Below are 21724 nucleotides of genomic sequence, written 5' to 3' on the forward strand. Positions count from 1 at the left end.
CTGTTAGTATGACACCGCTCTGAGATGAGACTACCCCTTTGATTCTTAACAAGCTTCCTATAACTTTGGATCCTAAGCCGATTTGAGTGTGATGTAGTTGTTACACACTAATCCTCTAAATAAAGTTTACATGGCTGCAATATGGCCGTGTGACTTGGATCGCTCATGGTTCTGCTAAACAGAGCTTGAATCTCAATAGAATATTCGAATTTCGGTGACCAGCGAATGTTAATGTGATTTGCTGGACTTTTAATGACAAATATAAGGGGGTGAAATGTAGCTGGTTTAATAGTATTCTGTACCTCCTATGTCCGTAGGTTGTATGTGTGGTTGTCATGTTGTTGGTTACATCCTGAAAAAAATTAAAACTCTATATTTATCAAGATATTTAGAGCCCTTTTTTTTCTTCTTTGCTTACTCGGGGCGCCCAAAAAGTTGCACGTGCCACTTAGCACTTTTTTCTTTTTTGTGCGACTTTTGTGGGTAAGCAACAAGTTACAAACAGCCTTACCTGAGCATATTTTAGTTTTCACTTTGCAGTGGTCATTTATTTATGATGTGGGAAAGTCGCACGTAAGCAGAAAAAAAAGCCAAAAAAGCCCTTACAAAAAGTCGCAAGTCTTCTCCAGGTCTGACCTGGAGTACAAAACTCCCGTACGTGAGCAAATAAAAATAAGTCTCATAAAAATCAGATCTGCAACTTTTTTGTTTTGCTTATGTGCTCCGAATTTATCAACCCCCTGTGATAGTATGATAAATATGTAGCACATAAGGAAAACTAAACCCCCAAAAAAAAAATGCCTTCAGGACTTACCAAAGCAAACAATGATAAATGTGTCCCCCTTTAGGATTATACCAACTTTCCATAATGATTGTGATTTGTTTCTTAGGCCTGAGCTGGTTGTGAAGAAGCTGCGGTACTATGCTCGCTTCATAGTCGTCTGCCTCTTGCTTAATAAAATGGATGTTGTTAAAGACCTAGTCAAGGTAATTGATGGACTCTGCTCTCTCTATTTCAGTGATTCATGTTTTCCTGCTTTTGGCGTTTGTCATTCTTTATGTACCTTGTCACCCTCTAATTTAGAAGAATGGCCTTATGGACCATGGGGTAGTTTTTTTTCTCTCAAAGTCTTTTGTTGTGAACTAATATTGTCTCATTAATGATATTTGCTCCATAGGAGCTGTCGGATGAAATTGAAGACTATACACATCGCTTCAATACAGAAGATCAATTGGAGTGGAATCTTGTACTTCAAGAAGTAGCTGCTTTCATTGAGGTACCGTATATTTCCTTGAGGCTACATCCCAGTTCTACTTACAAGTTTACAATGCTACTAGTGAATGTTGACATCTCATATATTGCACTGATAATTAAAGGGGTACTCCGCCCCTAGACATCTTATCTCCTATGCAAAGGATTGGGGATAAGATGTCTGATCGCTTGGGTCCCGCTGCTGGAGAACACCGCGATCCCGAACTTCGCTCCGTGCCGGATGACTGGCGATGCGGGGCGGAGACTCATGATGTCACGGTCACGCCCCGCTCGCTAAATCATGGCCACGCCCTCTCAATGCAAGTTTATGGGAGGGGGCGACACGCCCCCTCCCCATAAACTTGCATTGAGGGGGCGTGGATGTGACGTCATGAGCCTCCGACACTGCACCCGTCGCTGTAAACGAACGCCAGGTGCAGCAGGGAGATTGTGGGGGTCCCAAGCAGCGGGACCCCCCACGATCAGACATCTTATCCTGTATCCTTTGGATAGGGGATAATGGCCCACATTTATCATTGTCTTTAGACTGTTTTTTATGTCTAAAAAAGGGGCAAAAAAGGCGCAAGCAGGGTTTTTTGCGCCTTTTTTTGCCCCTTTTTGTTTATACATTTCTGCTCATTTTGAGTTGCAATCCACTGATTTTGAGTTGCAATCCACTGATTTCGGCAATAGACATGATATGGAAGGGATTTATCATTGCCCCTTTTTGTAAAAAGAAGCAATAAAAGGCGCAAAGCCACTGAAAAGTCTCTAAAACTACACCAGCCCAGATATGGTGTAGCTTTTTGTTGTAAGTGTAGACAGAAATTTCAGAAAATGTTACCTGCACAAAATTTTACAAAGCTCTTTTACCTTTTAATAAATTTTGTGTTCCTACACTTTATCAGCACACAAAAAAAGGTGTAAAAAAATGCTTCACTTGCACTGCAATGATAAATGTGGGCCTATATGTCTAGTTTACACACTGAGCATAGTTGTAGATCAGTGATTTGCAACATGAGACTCTTCAGCTGCTGGAACACTACAACTTCCAGCATGCCCTGACAGCTACAGTTTGTTGGGGCTCATTTATGTTTTTTTTGCACTCATCCTTGCTTTGCCACAGTGCAATGTACTGTAATGCTGTTCTATTCAAATGAACGGGGCAATGCTGCAGTTCCTTACACAGTCTCCCCAAATAGTATAGTGATGCATTGACAAGCGCAAGTAAACATTGAAGAGGCTGCGGCGCTTACGCCAACACCAGGGCCCCTTTAGTTTATCGGTGCCAATACTTTTAATATTGATGGTCCATCTGGAGGATAGGCTAATAACTTATACAGGTTGACTTAACCCCTTTTTATACCTTCATTTCAAGGCAGGATCTAAATCAGTGTTTCCCAACCATGGTGCCTCCAGCTGTTGCAAAACTACAACTCCCAGCATACCGGGACAGCCAAAGGCTGTCCGGGCATGCTGGGAGTTGTAGTTTTGCAACAGCTGGAGGCACCCTGGTTGAGAAACACTGATCTAAATAATAATTTTACAGAATAATTTAGCCAGTAAACATTAAGCTTCTGCATTTTTAAGATGTTCAGAGAAGTAGGTATCTGCAGGTAAGGAACACATAGGATGGCGCTATCGGCTTTCAGTGACTCTAAATACAAAGTAAGAAAATGACTCCGTTTTTATGATCAATGGTTTAGGAAATATTTAGTATGGGCATGTTGTTCTATCATAACTGACTATTAGGGGTACAAATGCAATATTTTGACAGGGATTAGCCAGGTTATACATTATGCATTAGCCCGAGTGTAAAAGATGCAGATCATTTACTCATTCCAGGTTCAAGCAACATATCCGATACATGAAAAATCCTTGTTTTCCTCCCGAGACGTTTCTTTCAGCGCGGCATCTCATTTACATTTAATCTAAATAATGAAGTAGTAGCCGACACCGGCTGATGAACTGTTGGAAAGTTCCAAGGCTCTGCGATTATTCCCTCATGATTGGGTCGCAGCGGTTTTATTTCACACGGCCTTCAGCTTATCTCTCCTGAGGTTTCATCTTGAATATATTTCATCTTTAATGGATCTCTTTTCACTGCAGACTGTCTGTTCGGCTGTTGGCTACTTCCACGTGATAAAGCTGCACTTTTCACCTAATATTCCGCTTCTCTCCGGTGGCAGGCAGACCCTGTGATGGTTTTAAATGATGACAACACCATTGTAATAATATCGAATCGGCTGGCGGAGGGTGCAGGACCCATATTGGAGCAGGGCATGGTTGTGGGACAGTTGACGCTAGCTGATGCGCTCATCATCGGCAACTGCAATAATCAGGTGAGAAGGTTTTGTCTCATCGATGTCTACTTTCCTGGCGCCACCTAGTGGGTTATTTCTGTGAAAATTCTTCAAAATGCTATCTCTTTTTGATGATCACGCCAGATCTAAGGCAGAATGTTTTGTGTTTTGAATATTTAATTTCTCTATATACTATACTGTATACTGTCTGGAGAGGTTTCACTTTGTTGGATGTACCCTTCTATCGCAGGTGAAGTTCAGTGAGCTGACAATAGACATGTTCCGAATGCTACAAGCTCTGGAGAGAGAACCGATGAATCTGACCTCCCAAATGAATAAGCCAGGATTGCAGGTAGCAAAACATTCGCTATTACTGTTGGTCATATATTTTTTTTGAATTCTCGAGATGGACCGCTCTTCCATTTGGGAGTCCATTGAGGGTTCTGTTAGGGTGCATTCACATCACGATTTTACCATCCTACTTTTTCTCACGATTTTTTGACTTTGAAATCGTACAAATCTGCACGCCAAGTCGTATCCATTGACTTCCATTCATTAATGATAGACAACAAATGCATCAGTTTTGATCCGTATCCGATTTTGCACGATTTAAGATCGGAGGTAAAATCGTGGTTGAGCACGATTTTTCGTCCAGATTCTAAATCTGATCAAAATCGTGTCCGATTTTTTTTTATTATTGATGTCTATGTAAATCGCATGGAATCGTGTGACTGTGCGATTCTATCAGATTAATCGCACACGATTTTTTAATACGCATGTGCTGTAGACTTCAAAACACATACACTTAACTTTATTGCCATTGGCCTACATATTAATTTTAAAAACAGGATCAGATTTTTATTGAAAATCGGATGGAATTTTTATCTGTACGATTTTTGGATACGATTTTAAAATCGGATAGCAAAGAAATTTTTACATACGATTGTAAACGATTTTTTGCAATCCAATTTCGTCCGATTTTACGGTCCGATAATCGGATGGTTAAATCATGATGTGAACCTTGCCTTAGCGTTTTGACTGCATGAATAGCACATACTGAAGCCTTATTTTTACCGTCAAAAAGAAAGGTTCCCAAGTGGACCCCATTAAAGTCAATAGGGTCATTCTATGGCAGTGTTTCCCAAGCAGGGTGCATCCAGCTGTTGCAGAACTACAACTCTCAGCATGCCCGGACAGCCGTAGGCTGTCCGGGCATGCTGGGAGTTGTAGTTCTGCAACAGCTGGAGGCACCCTGCTTGGGAAACACTGCTCTTTGGTCTATAGAAAAGAGGTAGATCTCGTTGCTCTATTATTACCTGAATTCATACTTGTTGTGTGAACAGTGCCCTGGGCAGATAGTATTGTATATCATACTGGTGGAGTTTTCTCATCCGTGTGGCAACTGTTTTGCAGGATCCTGCTGAGAAGCCTACAAAACGAGAGAACCCTCATAAATATCTTCTCTATAAGCCAACCTTCAGTCAGCTATATACCTTCCTTGCAGCATCTTTCAAGGTAAGTGTTTTGGAGTTGTTTCTGACAATGTTTGAGTGGGTCTGTAGTAGGGATCGACCGATTATCGGTATGGCCGATATTATAGGCCGATAATCACGATTTTGGGCATTATTGGTATCGGTAATTACCTTGCCGATAAGCTGACAAGCCCCGCCCCCTGCACCGCCCCCACCGCACCGTGACCGCCCCCTCGACCCACTGCACTGCGTCGCACCCCCCACCGTAGTGCTGGGCGGTATACCGGTATGAACCGGATACCGTTTTTTTTTCTCCCACGGTATGGATTTTTGCCCATACCGCTATACCGGTCGAGCCCCTCCCCCACCCTCCTAGTCAATAAAAAAATTTAAACTTACCCGTAATGGAGGTGGTCCTAGTACGCTGCATAGACGCCTCTACGCCGTGACGTCAGGTGCGTCGATGCGCATCGGCGTCTATGCAGCGTTACTAGGCTGGAGCCTGCCCCCCAGTAGAGAAGAGGACCCCCAAAGAAGAAGGACAGCCCGGACCGGTTCACCCTCCACCCGGAATGCCGCCGGACACTACAGGAAGGATGGATGGCCAGGACCACCCTCCCCGGACGGTCCCTGCAGCAACTGGGAAGGTGAATCAGGGTTCTGGGATGGTCTGTATAATATACTATACCTACAGTAGGCCCTCCAGCTGTTGCAAAACTACAATTCCCAGCATGCCCGGACAGCCAACGGCTGTCCGGGCATGCTGGGAGTAGTAGTTTTGCAACAGCTGGAGGCACCCCTAGGCGCGGCGGGGGGAGCGGTGCGGTGATGGGTCTAAGGACCCCCGGACAGGCAGGGGGAGAGTAGCGGGTGGCGGCGGCGGCGGCCTATGGCACCGCAAAAGCCACTGCAGTGCATTGATTTAAAGCGTTCGTTTTAAATCAATGATCTGCAGCGGTGACGTGAGGGGATAAATAGCCGATAACTTATACCGATAACTTATACCGGAATAACCTCCACCGATTATCGGTGTTGGCCATAAAAAAACGATATCGGTCGATCCCTAGTCTGTAGCATACTACACTTTTCCTTTTCTATACTATACTGTCCTCTAAACTCCTCCCCAACCAGAAAATAAAACCCACACATACACAAAATTAAATTATATCAATCCTATTAAAATCTTTTTGTGGATTTCACACCTGAAAATTGACTTGATTTCTATTTTAATCCAGAGCTTTTTAAATTGTATGACCGGATGCACCAGCTCCTTCCACTCTTGTGCAGATGGAATCTGGGTTTCTAACCAATATCTGGCTATTTGCTTTCTAAAACTATGCCCCCATATTCCCATTTTTTTTATTTCCATTTTATTCACCTTTCCAACTTAAAGGACAGCTGTAGTGCAAGACTCCTATATATTGCTGTGCCCGAGCTTCAAAAATAAACAAAATAAATTTTCACACCTTCCTACGTTCCCCCCCCCCCCCCCGTCGGTCCGATACCGGCCTCACGGTCCAGCGGTGCGAACCTCATTCAACTTCCTGGGGACGGAGACGTCACAGAGCCGTCGGCTTATCACCGGCTGCAGCGATGTCCCGCCCCGGCCCGTCATAGGCTGAGCCCACTATCATGTAAGGAACTCTGGCTGGCTTCTTACATGACAGTGCTCTCAGCCTAACACAGGCCGGGGCGGGACATCGCTGCAGCCGGTGATAAGCCGACGGCTCTGTGACGTCTCCGTCCCCAGGAAGTTGAATGAGGTTCGCACTGCTGGACCGTGAGGTCGGTATCGGACCGACGGGGGGGAAAGTAGGAAGGTGTGAAAATGTATTTTGTTTATTTTTGCAGCCTGGACACAGCAATATATAGAAGTCTTGCACTACAGTTCTCCTTTAATCCTTCTTCTACAGACATGCACATGGGATTGTTTCATATCAGAAAGGGGTTCTCATGATGTAACAATCCTTTTAGGCCACAAATCTGTGATAATTGACTGTACAGTACACACTTTGGAGTCTTACAAGACCCCATCCACAAGTATTAGAACAGCCACATATTTTCAGTGCATTCTTCACCCTTCTTTTGCAGAAGGTGGGAACCTTGGCAAAATGTATAGTAAAATCGACTTGAAACACATGTATATTTTACTACAGATTATCTGTGGATTTTTGCCATAAGCCAAAGTGAAAAATCTCTTTCAAGGAAATGTAACCTTGAAGCTATACTGAATCTTTGGTACATTTCACCTTCTAAACCCCTGATATGCAGTGCATGAGTCACCGAGAATTTGTAGTTTTATTTTGTTTTATTTTTTATGTCAAATATACTGGGATGTACCGTACCAGTTGATAGTCATGTTAACCATTTTATTTCTTGTTCATGTAATCCACTTTGCTTAACCCCTTAACGACAACGGACGTAAATGTACGTCATGGTGACGTGGTACTTAACGCACCATGATGTACACTTACGCGCCGACATGATTGCGAGCGCCGGAGCGGTGCTCGCGTCATGCGCGGCAGGTCCCGGCTGCTATCCGCAGCCAGGAACCCGCCGGTAATGGCATACATCCGCGATCGCGCGGATGTCCGCCATTAACCCCTCAGATGCCGTGATCAATACAGATCACGGCATCTGCGGCAGTACGGTACTTTGAATGGATGATCGGATCGCCCGCAGCGCTGCCGCGGGGAACCGATCATCCAGCATGGCAACCGGAGGTCCCCTCACCTTCCTCCGGCTGTCTCCCGGGGTCTTCTGATCTGATCTGAAATCGAGCAGACCAGACCAAAAGGTGACCGATAATACTGATCAGTGCTGTGTCCTATACGTAGCACTAAACAGTATTAGCAATCAAATGATTGCTATGAATAGTCCCCTATGGGACTAAAAAAAAATAATAAATACATTTAAAAAAAAAATTTTTTAAGTAAAAAAATGTAAAATAAAAAAGTTAAAAAATTAGAAAAATCCCCTTCCCCCAATAAAAAGTAAAACGTCAGTTTTTCCCATTTTACCCCCCAAAAAGCGTAAAAAAATAATTAATGCACATATTTGGTATTGCCGCATGCGTAAAAGTTTGAACTATTAAAATATTGTTAATTATCCCATATGGTGAACGGCGTAAACTTTAAAAAAAAAAAAAAAAAAAAAAAGTCCAAAATTGCTGCATTTTTGTCACATTTTATTGAAAAAAAAGTTATAATAAATATATAAAAAGTAAAACCTAAGCAAAAGTGATACTGATAAAAACTACCTACTGATCATGGCGCAAAAAATTAGCCCTCATATCGCCCCATATACGGAAAAATGAGAAAGTTATAGGTGGTCAAAATTGGGCAATTTCAAACATACTAATTTTGTTAAAATGGTTTGAGATTTTTTTTAAGCGGTACAATTATAGAAAAGCATATAACATGGGTATGATTTTAAATTTGACCCACAGAATAAAGAAAACATGTCATTTTTACTGGAAAGTGTACAGCGTGAAAACAAAACCTTCCAAAATTGGCTAAATTGCAGTTTTCTTTTCAATTTTCCCACATAAGTAATATTTGTTTGGTTACGCCGTACATTTTATGGTAAAATAAGTGATGTTATGACAAAGTACAATTAGTGACACAAAAAACAATCCCTCATATGGGTCTGTGGATGGAAATATGAGAGTTATGATTTTTAGAAGGCGAGGAGGAAAAAACGAAAATGCTAAATTAAAATTGGTCTGGTCCTTAAGGCCAAAATGGGCCTGGTCCTTAAGGGGTTAAACACTAGTTACATTCACAACATTAAAGACTTATTAGCTCATAGATAATAGCATTTAGCGAGATTACGCCATCACTTTATGAGCAGTGATGATCTGACCTCTGATTCAGTGCTCCAGCTCCGTTACAATCTGAAGGGCAATAATACAGTACAAGGAATTTGCCCATGAATACAAGTTTTCTGCGATTCTTAGGATAGGGGATAACTATTAGACTGCTGCGACCCCCCCCCCCCCCCCCCCCGTGTAATCTACAGAATGAGGATCAGTGGGATCAGTGGCTTCCCTGTGAATGAAGCACCACTGCTCCTTTAGTTTTCTATATGAACTGCTAAAGATAGCCAAGTGCAAAGTTCCCCTATCATCGGGGCTCCTATAAAGAATGAATGGAGCTCCATTCTCAGGGAAGCCTCTGTTTCCCATTGTGGAGTTTGCTGGGGTTACAGCTGTTGGACCCCCCCATCGATAAGAGAGGGGATAACTATTATTCCTGGCCAAACCCCTTAAAAGTTGTCCAAACACGACTGGCTGACCAATGTGTGTGGCAGCCTCTTCACTCCCCCTTAAAGGGTACCTTTCATCAAATAAACTTTTGATATATTTTAGATTAATGAATGTTGAATAACTTTCCAATAGTATGTTAATGAAAAATATGCTTCTTTCTATTGTATTTTTCCCGATCAGTCCTGTCAGCAAGCATTTCTGACTAATGCTGGAGTCCTAAACACTCAGAGCTGCCAGCCTGCTTTGTTCACAGCCAAACAGGCTGTGAACAAAGCAGGCTGGCAGCTCTGAGTGTTCTCCTTTGTGAACAAAGCAGACTGGCAGCTCGTAGTGTTTAGGACTCCAGCATGAGTCTGAAATGCTTGCTGCCAGGACTGGTAGGGAGACCCCTAGTGGTCATTTCTTCAAAGTGGAAAATTAAATAGAAAGAAGCATATTTTTTAATAACATGCAATTGTAAAGTTATTCTGCATACATTAATCTATAATATATCAAAAGTTTTTTTGATGAGAGGTACCCTTTAAAAGGTGATTTTGGGGGAGAAAGGGGTCAGGCTTGTTGGAGTTCAGCTGCCCAACCCTGTAGTTCTCAGAGAGAGAAGCAGCCACCATGGGAGTCTCTCCATTCAGAACCCATGAATGCTCAGCCGGGTCAGTCCATGTGTATGTCAGCTGAAATAGAACTTGTAAAGGGATACCTTATACTAATGATATTCTATTACTTTAAGATGGTATAAAAACAATCCGTCCCAGCTTTTCTCTAACAATTTAAAGCATGGATAGGGGTAGATACAAATTTGAAATAGGAACTTGTAAATAACAGGACAACAGCATGTATACATGTAGGTACAGTATATGCAGCCGTTTGTTTTTATTCTACTCTTGGTAATTGTAATTATTCATTAGGGAATGCTTCAGACTATAATGATTCATATTTTCCTCTGTGTTTGATTGGCCATGTCTGAATAATTTCAGGCAGTTACCTAGCAACAGGCATTTCAGCCAGCTGGGGACTATGCTGGGTCTGGGGGGGGGGATCAAAATAGCTACCCACCTATGCGCTTTACCACTTATGGAAACCAGTTATAATCCTTCACCTGCAGTTTCACTTACAAAGTCTCTTTGAGGTGAACATGTTAAGTGCTGTAGGTGAATCAGTTTTGGTCAGTTTTTTTGTTTGAACAGAGAGTAAAAGAAGGAACAGACCATCATCTTAACCCCTTAGGGCCCATTCACACTGTGTAATGCCAGCATTCCATTGCTTATAATAGGATTCTGCTGCACCATTCACACTACAGAATTTTCATGGCGGATGTTCCGCCACAGAAATTTGGAACCCCAGACCCTGCCTGAAAGAATGAATGTGTTCAATCTTACGCCAGAATGTGCTCAGAAATGCATTGCTGTCTAAAGAGACAACGCTTTTCTGAGTGATCCTAATAGAGATGGAATCTCTGCCTGGAAAATCTCTGGGCTGGGATTCCGTAGTGTGAATTAGCCCTTAAAGACCTCCTTGCCCTACAAGAGCCACAACTCTTTATTATTTTCGATCCACAGACCCATATGACTGCTTGTGTTTTTGCGGGACCAATTATGCTTTGTAATGGCTCCATTCCATATTGGTCTCCATACTATAACATATGCAGCAAAAAAAAATTAAAAAAATGTACTTGTAGAATGAAAAGAAAACTCTGTTTTGCATATTTTGGGAGCTTTTGAGTTTATACTTAAAGGGGTACTTTGGTGGAAAACAGATTAAACAGATTTGTAAATTACTTCTGTTTAAAAATCTTAATCCTTACCGACCGTACTGGCACCAGTTGATTTAAAAAAAAAAAATTTTCCGACTGAGTACCCCTTTAAAACAAAAGCTGTATAGATTGCGGTGGTTACAACAGAAAATGCGTTTCAAAGGATATTCCCTTCTTCATCAGGTCAATCTGGTCTAAATGTTTTTTTATTACATCTTATTTGAAAAAAAGGAAAACTGTGGGTGATAAAAAAAAAAAAATTTATTACGAGGGGTGTAATGTTTATGTTTATATATATTTAAAGAGTACCTGTCACCAAATAAACTTTTCTAAACTAACTCAGGCTATGTTCCCTAACTACTCCTAACACCCCTCCCACCCTTAAAAAAAAAAAAATCAGAGCTTTAAAAAGCTCTATCTTTTTTTTCTTGCTCACATAGTGCAACCTCCCAGCAGGAGAAAGTGGCCGTTCCCCAGCAAGCGTGACATCACTGAAGCCTGCTGGGGGACCACTTCTGCCCTCAGATCATTGCAGATCATTGAGATCACCTCAGGCTCTTTTAATCTTTCAGTGAGGCTCTATGCATCTTTCAATCAAGCTCAGTGCAGAGAAACACTTCCTGAGTTTGGTCTCCTGCCACGCCGGGAGGAGACCAAACTCACTGTTTTAGTTGTGGGAACAGAACAGAGCCACCTAGTGACCGTTATTTATATTACATTTTAAACATATTTATGTTGATAATTTTAAAAGCAAGTGAATGGGAAAGTGTCTGCTAATTACACAAGGAACAATATATTAAAAGTTTTATTTGGTGACAGGTACTCTTTAAAAAAGAAAACAGTAAAAACTTTCTTTTTTTTAATTTTTTAATTTTTATTTATTACACTTTTTCCCTCTGGGAAACCTTTAGAAGCAATCATTAGATTTTTTTATACTGTGGTCCCTCAAGTTACAATATTTATTGGTTCCAGTACAACCATTGTGAGTTGAAACCATTGTATCTTGGGACCATAACCATGTATGGCAATCTGCATTGATTGGTTAATGTGATTTCGGTATCTTCAGTATCGAACAAGCAAACAAGTGCACATTATAAAATAATAAAGCAAAGTCTTGGATTCCATTCGGAAGTTTCTTATTAATAATTTACAGCATTTCGCTTGGTTTGAGAATCAATCGTCTTTAAGCGTGTGGGACGAAAATCTCTCAAAACCTTGATAGAATCAATAAGACTTTTATTAGGGTTTCAAGTGAGATTGGTTGTAATATTGACAATACTTACAAATTCGACCAGTGAGCATGAGGACTGTCGCCGGCGTCAGGTCAAGCAGTGCTGTGGCTGGCATAGTTCTGCTTATACAGGTTTATATGATGTTATACAGTGAAATTCTATCCTTGACTGTAAGCTTCCATTGACCCCCATGGAGAAGGCGTCTTTGGTTTTGCTGCACTGTCTCATTGTATGACACTTTTCCTGTAGAGCATTGTTTTCCAACCAGTGTGCCCCCAGCTGCTGCAAAACTACAACTCCCAGCATGCCTGGAAAGCCTTTGGCTTTCCAGGCATGCTGGGAATTGTAGTTTTGCAACAGCTGGGGGCACATTGGTTGGGAAACACTGCTGTACAATGTACAACCCTTCTGTGGTCTGTCTTATTTTTTCTATAATCACTCACCTATATGCATGTTTTCAAAGTATAGGAAGAAGGTCACACCCACAAAACATGTAGAGGTTACCCTGTTGTCACTCGTACCCCAGACACAATGGGTGAGATTTATCAAAGGATTTAGACTGTTTTTTCCTGTCTAAATTTGTCGCACAGAAAGTCGCAGTCTAAATATGTCCGACTTTTCTGCGACTTTTGCTGTGGAGGATTTTTAGAACATGATGCATGCAAGTCTATTTTAGACGGAAATGCATTGAAAAATGCATTGGTGCTGAATTTATGAAGTGCAACTTTTGTGCGACAAGTCGCATCTGCCCAAAATACGCTGGAATGTCAGACCATGTTGGAGCAGGTCTAAATGCAGTTTAAGCTGTAGACCCTGAAGTCTGAGCACAGAATTTATCAAGGGCTGTGAGACCTTTGATAAATTAGGAGCACAATAGACAGGAGACTACCACATACGCTGGTCTATAAGCATACCCAGAATACACTAGATTAGTAAATGTCCCCCAATGTCTCTAGGGCAACATCAGAGTCTTCTTTGTATGTTATTTCCATATTCATGTGGATTTCCTTCTATACTTCAGAATCATGCATTTTTGGAAAGCACAGTCGAGGTGAAAAATCGGCAAGATAAAATGGGTAGTATAGTGTTGTTTGGCGGTGGTGTCAATGAGGGAGGAAGAAGTTACCTTCTCCTCATATTTGGGTTTAATAGGCATTAAAGTGACTGTCCAGTCAGGAGCTCAAAAAAAGATGTATAGGTCAGTGTGAATTGGTAACTCACCTGAAAATGTATTCACTCTGATCTTGCTCCTTGACTGCCTTTTTAGCCATATCCATTAGGTCAGAACTGTGATCTGTAAGTTATATTTGGCTGCAGCAGTCTAAGACACGCCTCCTGTCTCCTGATTGGTTCAAACTGCTGCTCTATCCAACCCCTGCAGTTCTGCCTCCTCTGGCTGCTGTGTTATAGAAAAGTATTACAGGCTCTGCAGCAATTTTGTGCATAGTTATAAATAAAAATAAAAAACTTGCTAAACCAGAAGAGAGAAAATGGAGATTGTCTGATAACTCCAGCACAAATCTTACAAGAATGGGGGGGACATGGGTTGATTTTCAAAGTGGTTTTTGCATGTTTTTTTTTGTGTAATTTGTGATCGATTCCACGGAAAAGTTGTGCGTGCCAATTGCGCCACATGATTTGCGCCTTATTTTCACCCTATTTATGCTGTGCGTGCGCCAAAAGGTTGTGCCCTTGGTATAAGGGGACAGGGCGATACCATCTAGGTGACGATACATCGCGATATATCCCGATTCTGTCTCAAAAACAATGTCTTTTACACTTTTATTAAAACTTTATTTATTTTTTAATACACTTTATTAGACTTTTATGCGGAATCATTAGATTCCTCAGACAGGTGAATGGAGTTCTATTGAACTCCATTGATCTGTGATCCATTGATAGAGCCTAGTCAAGCCAGGCTGTATCAATGACAGCCACGGGACAGCAGAAAGCAGAGGTAAGCCCTCCGGCTACCTCCTCAGTGGTGATCCACCCCACTAGCCGACCAGGGAGCATTCACAGATCCCTTTAGACGCCGATGTCAGCTTTGACAGAGGCGATCTAAAGGGTTAATAGCCAGCCGTGGCGATCGCTGCATGCTGGCTATTAGCGGCGGCCCCCGGCTACTGAAAACAGCCGGGGGCCGCAGAGTATGGAGCGGTCACGAGTCGGGAGCCCGCTCCATACACCCAGAGCGACGCCGCGTCAGATCCGGCCCTGCTTGCACGAGCCGGAAAAATTCACCTGCCCAGCTCCTCAAATGTGGAATTTGTATCTCCTGACACCCGGGACATGCTGTTCCGGGCATCAGGAGATACAAATTCCACATCCCTAAAAGGATCGGTTCAAAAATATTTTGACTCAATTCAGTATCGCCAAATGAAAAATCGCGATAATTGCGCAAATCGATTTTTTTTTCTTACATCCCTAGTATCTAGTAAAATAATAATAATAATATATATATATATATATATATATATATATATATAGTGTGTGTATGTAAATAAATGTGTGTACACACACATATACATATATATATATATATATATATATATATATATACACACACCGTAATGTCTTGTCTCTAAGTAACTTGTTTCTATAGTAATTAAATACTTCGTTTTAGCTATTTATTTCCTTACCAGTCATTAGACTGCCGCTGTGGTATTAGGCTGTAGTTATGTGTTGTCTGCTTCTTGACAGCCCCCTGCTTATGTTGTAGCCTACTAAATAAATAAATTAATGAGGATCTGCTTATATGCAAATGCATTCTGCGAAGGTACGGTACACATGGATAAGGCAGAAGATAGAGGTCTCTGCACACAAAGAAACACAATAGGAAGAAATCAGAAGTGGGAAAATACTCTGTACAGCCAAGTGCACTGCATTAACTGAAAACAGAAATCGATAATGTCCGTGTCATTAAAGGGGTACTCCTGTGGAAACTTTATTTTTTTTTTTTTATCAACTGGTGCCACAAAGTTCAACAGATTTGTAAATCATTTCTATTAAAAAATCTTAATCCTTCCAGTACCTTTTAGGGGCTGTATACTACAGGGGAAATGTTTATAATGGATTTTTCTTATGTCACGACCACAGTGCTCTCTGCTGACCTCTGCTGTCCACTTTAGGAAGTGTCCAGAGCAGCATATGTTTGCTATGGGGATTTTCTCCTGCTCTGGACAGTTCCTAAAATGAACAGAAGAGGTCAGCAGAGAGCACTGTGGTGGTGACATAAGAGAAATCCAAAAAGATAAAAATTTCCTCTGTAGTATACAGCCCCTTAAAAGTACTGGAAGAATTAAGATTTTTTTTTATAGAATTAAATTACAAATCTGTGTAACTTTCTGGCACCATTTGATTTAAAAAAAAAAAAAGTTTTCCACAGTAGTACCCCTTTAAAGGGGTATCCCAGGATTTTTTTCTCTTGCCTTTGAGCCCATGATGCCAAGTTATGATACTGTGAAATTTGCTTCTATTACCTCCGTGCGCTGCTTTGTCCTGTTTTTTTATTCTTAGGACCCACAACCCTAAGTGCGGTAGTGCAAGTCTTTTTTTATTCTACGGTTGTCTCTGGCCTTTCACAGCATCCCATGAGGCTAGAGACAACAGCTCAAAGGTCACATGGTCCCCAGGGTGCATGGCTATGCTGCAGTGGGTAGCATGGTGGAAGGGATTTACTGAAGTAATGCTACCCACTGCAGCATAGCCCAGCCCCCTTGGAGACCATGTAACGTATGACATATTGTTTCTGGGAACATGGAATTTTGAGAACGGCCGAAGATAACAGTGAGTTAAAAAGACTGCACTCCAGTGTTGGTCTTGTGCATGAAAACCGGACAAAGCAGCGCAAGCAATAGAAGCATGTTATACTGTATTATAACTTTGCATCATTGTTTCTTCGATATCATGTGATGGAGCGGAGTGTTAGCGTAGTATGTGGTACAGTGTATAGCTGGGGGAACCTGTGCTGTATATTGTACTGTCATGCTTTGTGTGATTGTAATTTATTGAACGACTTGTAATGGCTGAATGACAAGTAAAGCTCTTTCAATACCTTTGCATCATGGTTCTAAAGGCTGAAGAAAAAAAATCTCTGGAATAACCCTTTAACATTTTGTTTTTCCTAAATCAGTAAAGCACCTTAAAGGGGTTCTCCGGTGCTTAGACATCTTATCCCCTATCCAAAGGATAGGGGATAAGATGCCTGATTGCGGGAGTCCCGCCGCTGGGGACCCCCGTGATCATGCACGCGGCACCCCGCTTGTAATCAGTCCCCGGAGCGTGTTCGCTCCGGGACTGATAACCGGCGACTACAGGGCGGGCGGCGTGTGACGCCCCCTCCCGTAGACTTGCATTGAGGGGCGGAGCGTGACGTCACACGCCGCCGGCCCTGTGGTCGCCTTTGGATAGGGGATAAGATGTCTAAGCATCGGAGAACCCCTTTAAAAAGCATTAAACCTTGTAATATATCTTATTAGAGGGAAAGTGTCATCTTCATCCCTATCAGCAGCCTGTATTTCTTCTGTGTCTTTTAGCAAGTGGCTTGGGTTATGGTCAAGGTATTCTCGGCCCACATGCCAGCCAGACTATAACGGCATTAGGACATAGGGTTTCTGTGAGTAACAAGATCAAAAGTGTATCACAAGTACCTAGAATAGGACATAACGGAAAATAGAGCTGTGCATGTGGTGCAGATTAAATCCAGCAACAATTAACTTCTCCTTTATTAAAGGGGTTATCCAGAAAAAAGCCTTTTTTATATATATCAACTCGCTCCAGAAAGGGAAACGGACTTGTAAATTACTTCTATAAAAAAAAATCTTAATCCTTTCAGTGCTTATGAGTTGCTGAAGTTGAGTTGTTCTTCTCTAAGTGCTCTCTGATGACACGTGTCTCGGGAACTGTCCAGAGTAGAAGCAAATCTCCATAGCAAACCTCTTCTACTCTGTGCAGTTCCAGAAATGTCAGCAGAGAGCACTGTTGCCAGACAGAAATGAACAACTCAACTTCAGCAGCTGATAATTATTGGAAGGATTAAGATTTTTCTATAAAAGTAATTAACAAATCTGTTAAACTTTCTGGAGCCAGTTGATTATATATAGAGATGAGCGAACTTACAGTAAATTCGATTTGTCACAAACTTCTCGGCTCGGCAGTTGATGACTTATCCTGCATAAATTAGTTCAGCTTTCAGGTGCTCGGGCTTGAAAAGGTGGATACAGTCCTAGGAGACTCTTTCCTAGGACTGTATCCACCTTTTCCAGCCCACCGGAGCACCTGAAGGCTGAACTAATTTATGCAGGAAAAGTCATCAACTGCCGAGCCGAGAAGTTTGTGACGAATTGAATTTACTGTGTTCGCTCATCTCTAATTATATATATATATATATATATATATATATATATATATATATATATATATATACTTTTTTTTTTTCATGGAATACCCCTTTTAAAGGAAAAATCTAGCAAAAATTTACAGGGATTAGTAGCTGATCGCAGGGGGCTCTAACACTGGGAACCCCCTCTCGTGATCTCCGGAACGGAACCCGGAGCTCAGGGATGAGCGTGTGCTGCTGACGGCATGCACTCTATTAATTTCTAAACGACCCGAGGACACCATTCAGGCATCATCGGCGTTCCCATAGAAATGAATGGAACACGAATTAGACTACACCTGCTCCTCACTGAGTGGGCCGGTGTCCTGTCCCGAAGATCGCAGAGGGTCCAAACGGTTGGGTCCCAGCAGAGTCAGGCCCCCCGCGATCAACTATTTATCCTGTGGATAGGGGATATGTTAATTTTTGCTCGAGTTCTCTAAGTAGCAGTGTTATCTAGTGTTTGCCAAGATGATGTAGCAGAGCTGTTTATGCGGTACAGATTAAGTATTCAACAATAGTCAGACCATTCAGGGTTCAGCAGTGATGATGTGAAGAGATTGGTACCCGGTACAATCCAAGGTTCAGAAACGTTAATGTAGCAGAGACGAGTATGCAGTACAAAGATTAAAGGGGTACCCGGGGGAAAACAAATGTTTTTAATTCAGCTGGTGCCAGAAAGTTATACAGATTTGTTACTTCTAATTAAAAAAAATGTAATCCTTCCAGCAGTTTCAGCTGCTGTATGCTCCAGAGGAAGTTGTGTAGTTATTTCCAGTCTGACCACAGTGCTCTCTGGTGACACATTTGTCTGTGTCTGAAACTGCTCAGAGCAGGAGGGGCTTGATGTAGGGATTTTCTACTACTCTGGACAATTCCTGACACAGACAGAGGTGGCAGCAGAGAGCACTGTGGTCAGACTGGAAAGAACTACACAACTTCCTTTAGGGCATACAGCAGCTGATAAGTACTTGAAGGATTAAGATTTTTAAATACAAGTAATTATCAAATCTGTATAACTTTTTGGCACCAGTTGATTTGAAAAAATGTGTTTTCCATTGGAGTACCCTTTTAATCCGATAGGGGAATCGGGCACAACTAGAGATGAGCGAACTTACAATAAATTCGATTCATCACGAACTTCTCGGCTCGGCAGTTGATGACTTATCCTGCATAAATTAGTTCAGCTTTCAGGTGCTCCCGTGGGCTGGTAAAGGTCGATACAGTCCTAGGAGACTCTTTCATAGGAATGTATCCACCTTTTCCAGCCCACCGGAGCACCTGAAAGCTGAACTAATTTATGCAGGATAAGTCATCAACTGCCGAGCCGAGTAGTTCGTGACTAATCGAATTTACTGTAAGTTCGCTCATCTCTAGGCACAACGTATATCAAAAAGAGGGAAATACACAGCCAGCCAGGAAAGCAAGCAAACTGCTTTGTATGTCAATGTGCAGGTGATCCAAATAGTGTTTATCATTTTGGTTCGGAAAGTTTATTACAATTCCATCATTGTTGGCGGTATATTTACACACCTTGCATTAATTTACACACCTTGCATTAATTTACACACCTTGCATTAATTTACACACCTTGCATTAATTTACACACCTTGCATTAATTTACACACCTTGCTTGGACCCAGTGGACGTTATTGTAACTCACTGAGGTCCATCACGTTCTGATAATCTCGGAGTATTATGACTTCTGTTATAAATCCTCATCCCTACAAACTCCTATAAGCACCTATGCATTTTTTATAGTAACCTGGGGGAGTGCTGAATCATGGTACATTCATATTATATATCTATTTATTTATTTTATCCTTTTATATAGTTATTATTCTACTTTATTAACCACTTAATGTTCCCGTTCTAAAATATATATGTTCTCCCTATTGTTTTCTTTTGTAGGAGCTGCCTGCAAACAGTGCCCTACTGATTTACCTGTCTGCCACCGGAGTCTTCCCAACAGGTCGCTCTGACTATGAAGGTACGATAAAGGAATGCTCCCTGTCATTCACAGGGCTTCAATTCTCTTTATTCCATGCTGTGCATTGAGCGCCTCACTGCTGGAGCAGCCTGACCTGCATGTACAGGACTGCTTATCTTGAGCATTGCTAATTTGCTGCTTTGTAATAGCGGCCCCTCCAGTGGTGCAGGGGCTAACACAACATTCATACCAGAACATGGCTGCCATTGCTCATCTGTCTCATTACATTTCATTAATGCAAAGCAGTCTAATTCCAAAACAGCAGGTGTCTTCAGTATAAGCTGGACTCATTAAGTCAAGGGTAGTATATCCATGTGCCCCATATAACTTATCTGCTGCCCATGCTGCACTGAGCACTGGCTGTCATAAAACAGCCCTTGCCTGCTGGTCAGCTGTAGAGGAGCCTTGAGGACTTTAAAGGGGTACTCCACCCCCTAGGCATCTTATCCCCTATCTAAAGGATAGGGGATAAGATGTCTTATCACTAGGTTCCCGCTGCTGGGGACCCCCGCAATCTCTCCTTCAGCACTCCCGTTCCTTAGGTGCATTGAGCAAGGATCGCTCTGTGGCTGATGACGGGTGATAGATGGGCTGGGTTATCGTGATGTCACGGCTCTGCCCCTTGTGACGTCACACCCTGCCCCCTCAATGCAAGCCTATGGGAGGGGGCGTGGCGGCCGCCACGCCCCCTCTCATAGGCTTGCATTGAGGGGGCAGGGCGTGATGTCATGAGGGGGGCCGAGCTGTGATGTCGTGATACTGTCACCTGTATCGCCAGTCATCAGCCATTGAGCGAACCTCGCTAAGTGCACCTGGTGAACGGGAGTGCTGAAGGAGAGATCGCGGGGGTCCCCAGCAGCGGGACCCCAGTGATAAGACATCTTATCCCCTATCCTTTTGGATAGGGAATAAAATGTCTAGGGGTGGAGTACCCCTTTAAGTTTCCCAGTGCTGCCTTGCTATCTTATCTACACTGCTCCTGCTCATAATGGGAGCGATTTCAGTAATATATTGGGGAATTGTTGATTATGCAGTTCCCTAATAAACAAGTATATGTTCAGGCCTGAAGCTATGCTTTAGGTTTACTTAAGGTGGACCTGTCAGCAGGTTTTAGAGGAAGAATGCTAGCATGGCCGTATAGGGCTTCTGACCCTAAATATTGAAAGGATTTGTCGAGTCTAAAAAAAAAACTTGGCACCTATCCACCACAGTTACAGTGGTTGTGTATCTCCGGCTCTTCCCTAGATATGTGTCAGACAACGCTTCCTGCTGTGGTCGACACACTTCATTCATGCGGAGAGCCTTGGCGCTGGTCAAGAGATCAAGGGGTGGGGGGGGGGGATGTCACGGTGATTGGACACCCATTATTATTTCTAATATTGTCCATGTGTAAATGACTCCTTATACCCCTAGCACATGTGGGCATTTAAGAATCCATTGGGAGAGCTTTAAAACTATTGCAAGTCCCAGAAGAGGGATAAAAGATCTGCATCCATAAATCACTTCCCATCAGCTGGATTAAACATGCATTCCTTTATCTGAAGCATGCTACCCATTGCCACGCTCCAGTTTGCATGGCTTAAGACTGCTGAGCATGGCGGACAGTTTTAGATCTACAGCAGAACAGAGTCTCGGCCACAGTATGGCTTAGTCATGCCCAGGGGACTGCGACCTTGTGCAAACTATTCGTAATAAAATTGTATTCTCCTGTATGGTGTTGTAGTAGAGTTCTGCTTTCTTATTTATCAAATGTTTTGCTGATATTTTATACAATAATTGTATTACTTCAGTTCACCTTCTTTATTTTAAGTCTTTATCTTGTTATATGATTTTAGGTTGTATACTAGTATATTAATTGTTACCTATTAGTGAAGTAGTCAATAAAGAAAACCTATTGCTGAGGGTAGATCTGTTTACTTATTCAGTTAGTTATTACGTTGGTTATTTTCTTAGTCTAAACTAGAGTGTGCATTATATAGCTAGAGTTTATAAACTAGAGTTTATATAGCAATTTATTATGCATTTACATAGCTTATACAATGAAATGAAAGGTTTCTCTGTCTTTAAAGGGGTTATCC

The 21724-nt window shown here is 42.1% G+C and overlaps 1 protein-coding gene across 9 annotated transcripts in view; it reads left to right on the plus strand.

Annotated features, from left to right (window-relative positions):
- SCAI (suppressor of cancer cell invasion) overlaps positions 1 to 21724 on the plus strand; it is a 169484-nt gene that overhangs the window by 115814 nt on the left and 31946 nt on the right. For 8 of the 9 annotated variants that reach the window (XM_056540581.1, XM_056540584.1, XM_056540585.1 and 5 more), the window contains exons 6-11: positions 891 to 987; positions 1179 to 1277; positions 3442 to 3594; positions 3806 to 3907; positions 4969 to 5070; positions 19568 to 19646. In XM_056540581.1, the coding sequence (XP_056396556.1) occupies positions 891 to 987; positions 1179 to 1277; positions 3442 to 3594; positions 3806 to 3907; positions 4969 to 5070; positions 19568 to 19646 (632 nt within the window). The remainder of the gene's footprint in view (positions 1 to 890; positions 988 to 1178; positions 1278 to 3441; positions 3595 to 3805; positions 3908 to 4968; positions 5071 to 19567; positions 19647 to 21724) is intronic. The other variant, XM_056540589.1, reaches the window with a different exon arrangement.

This window comes from Hyla sarda, chromosome 9, assembly GCF_029499605.1.
Source record: "Hyla sarda isolate aHylSar1 chromosome 9, aHylSar1.hap1, whole genome shotgun sequence".
NCBI lineage: Eukaryota > Metazoa > Chordata > Amphibia > Anura > Hylidae > Hyla > Hyla sarda.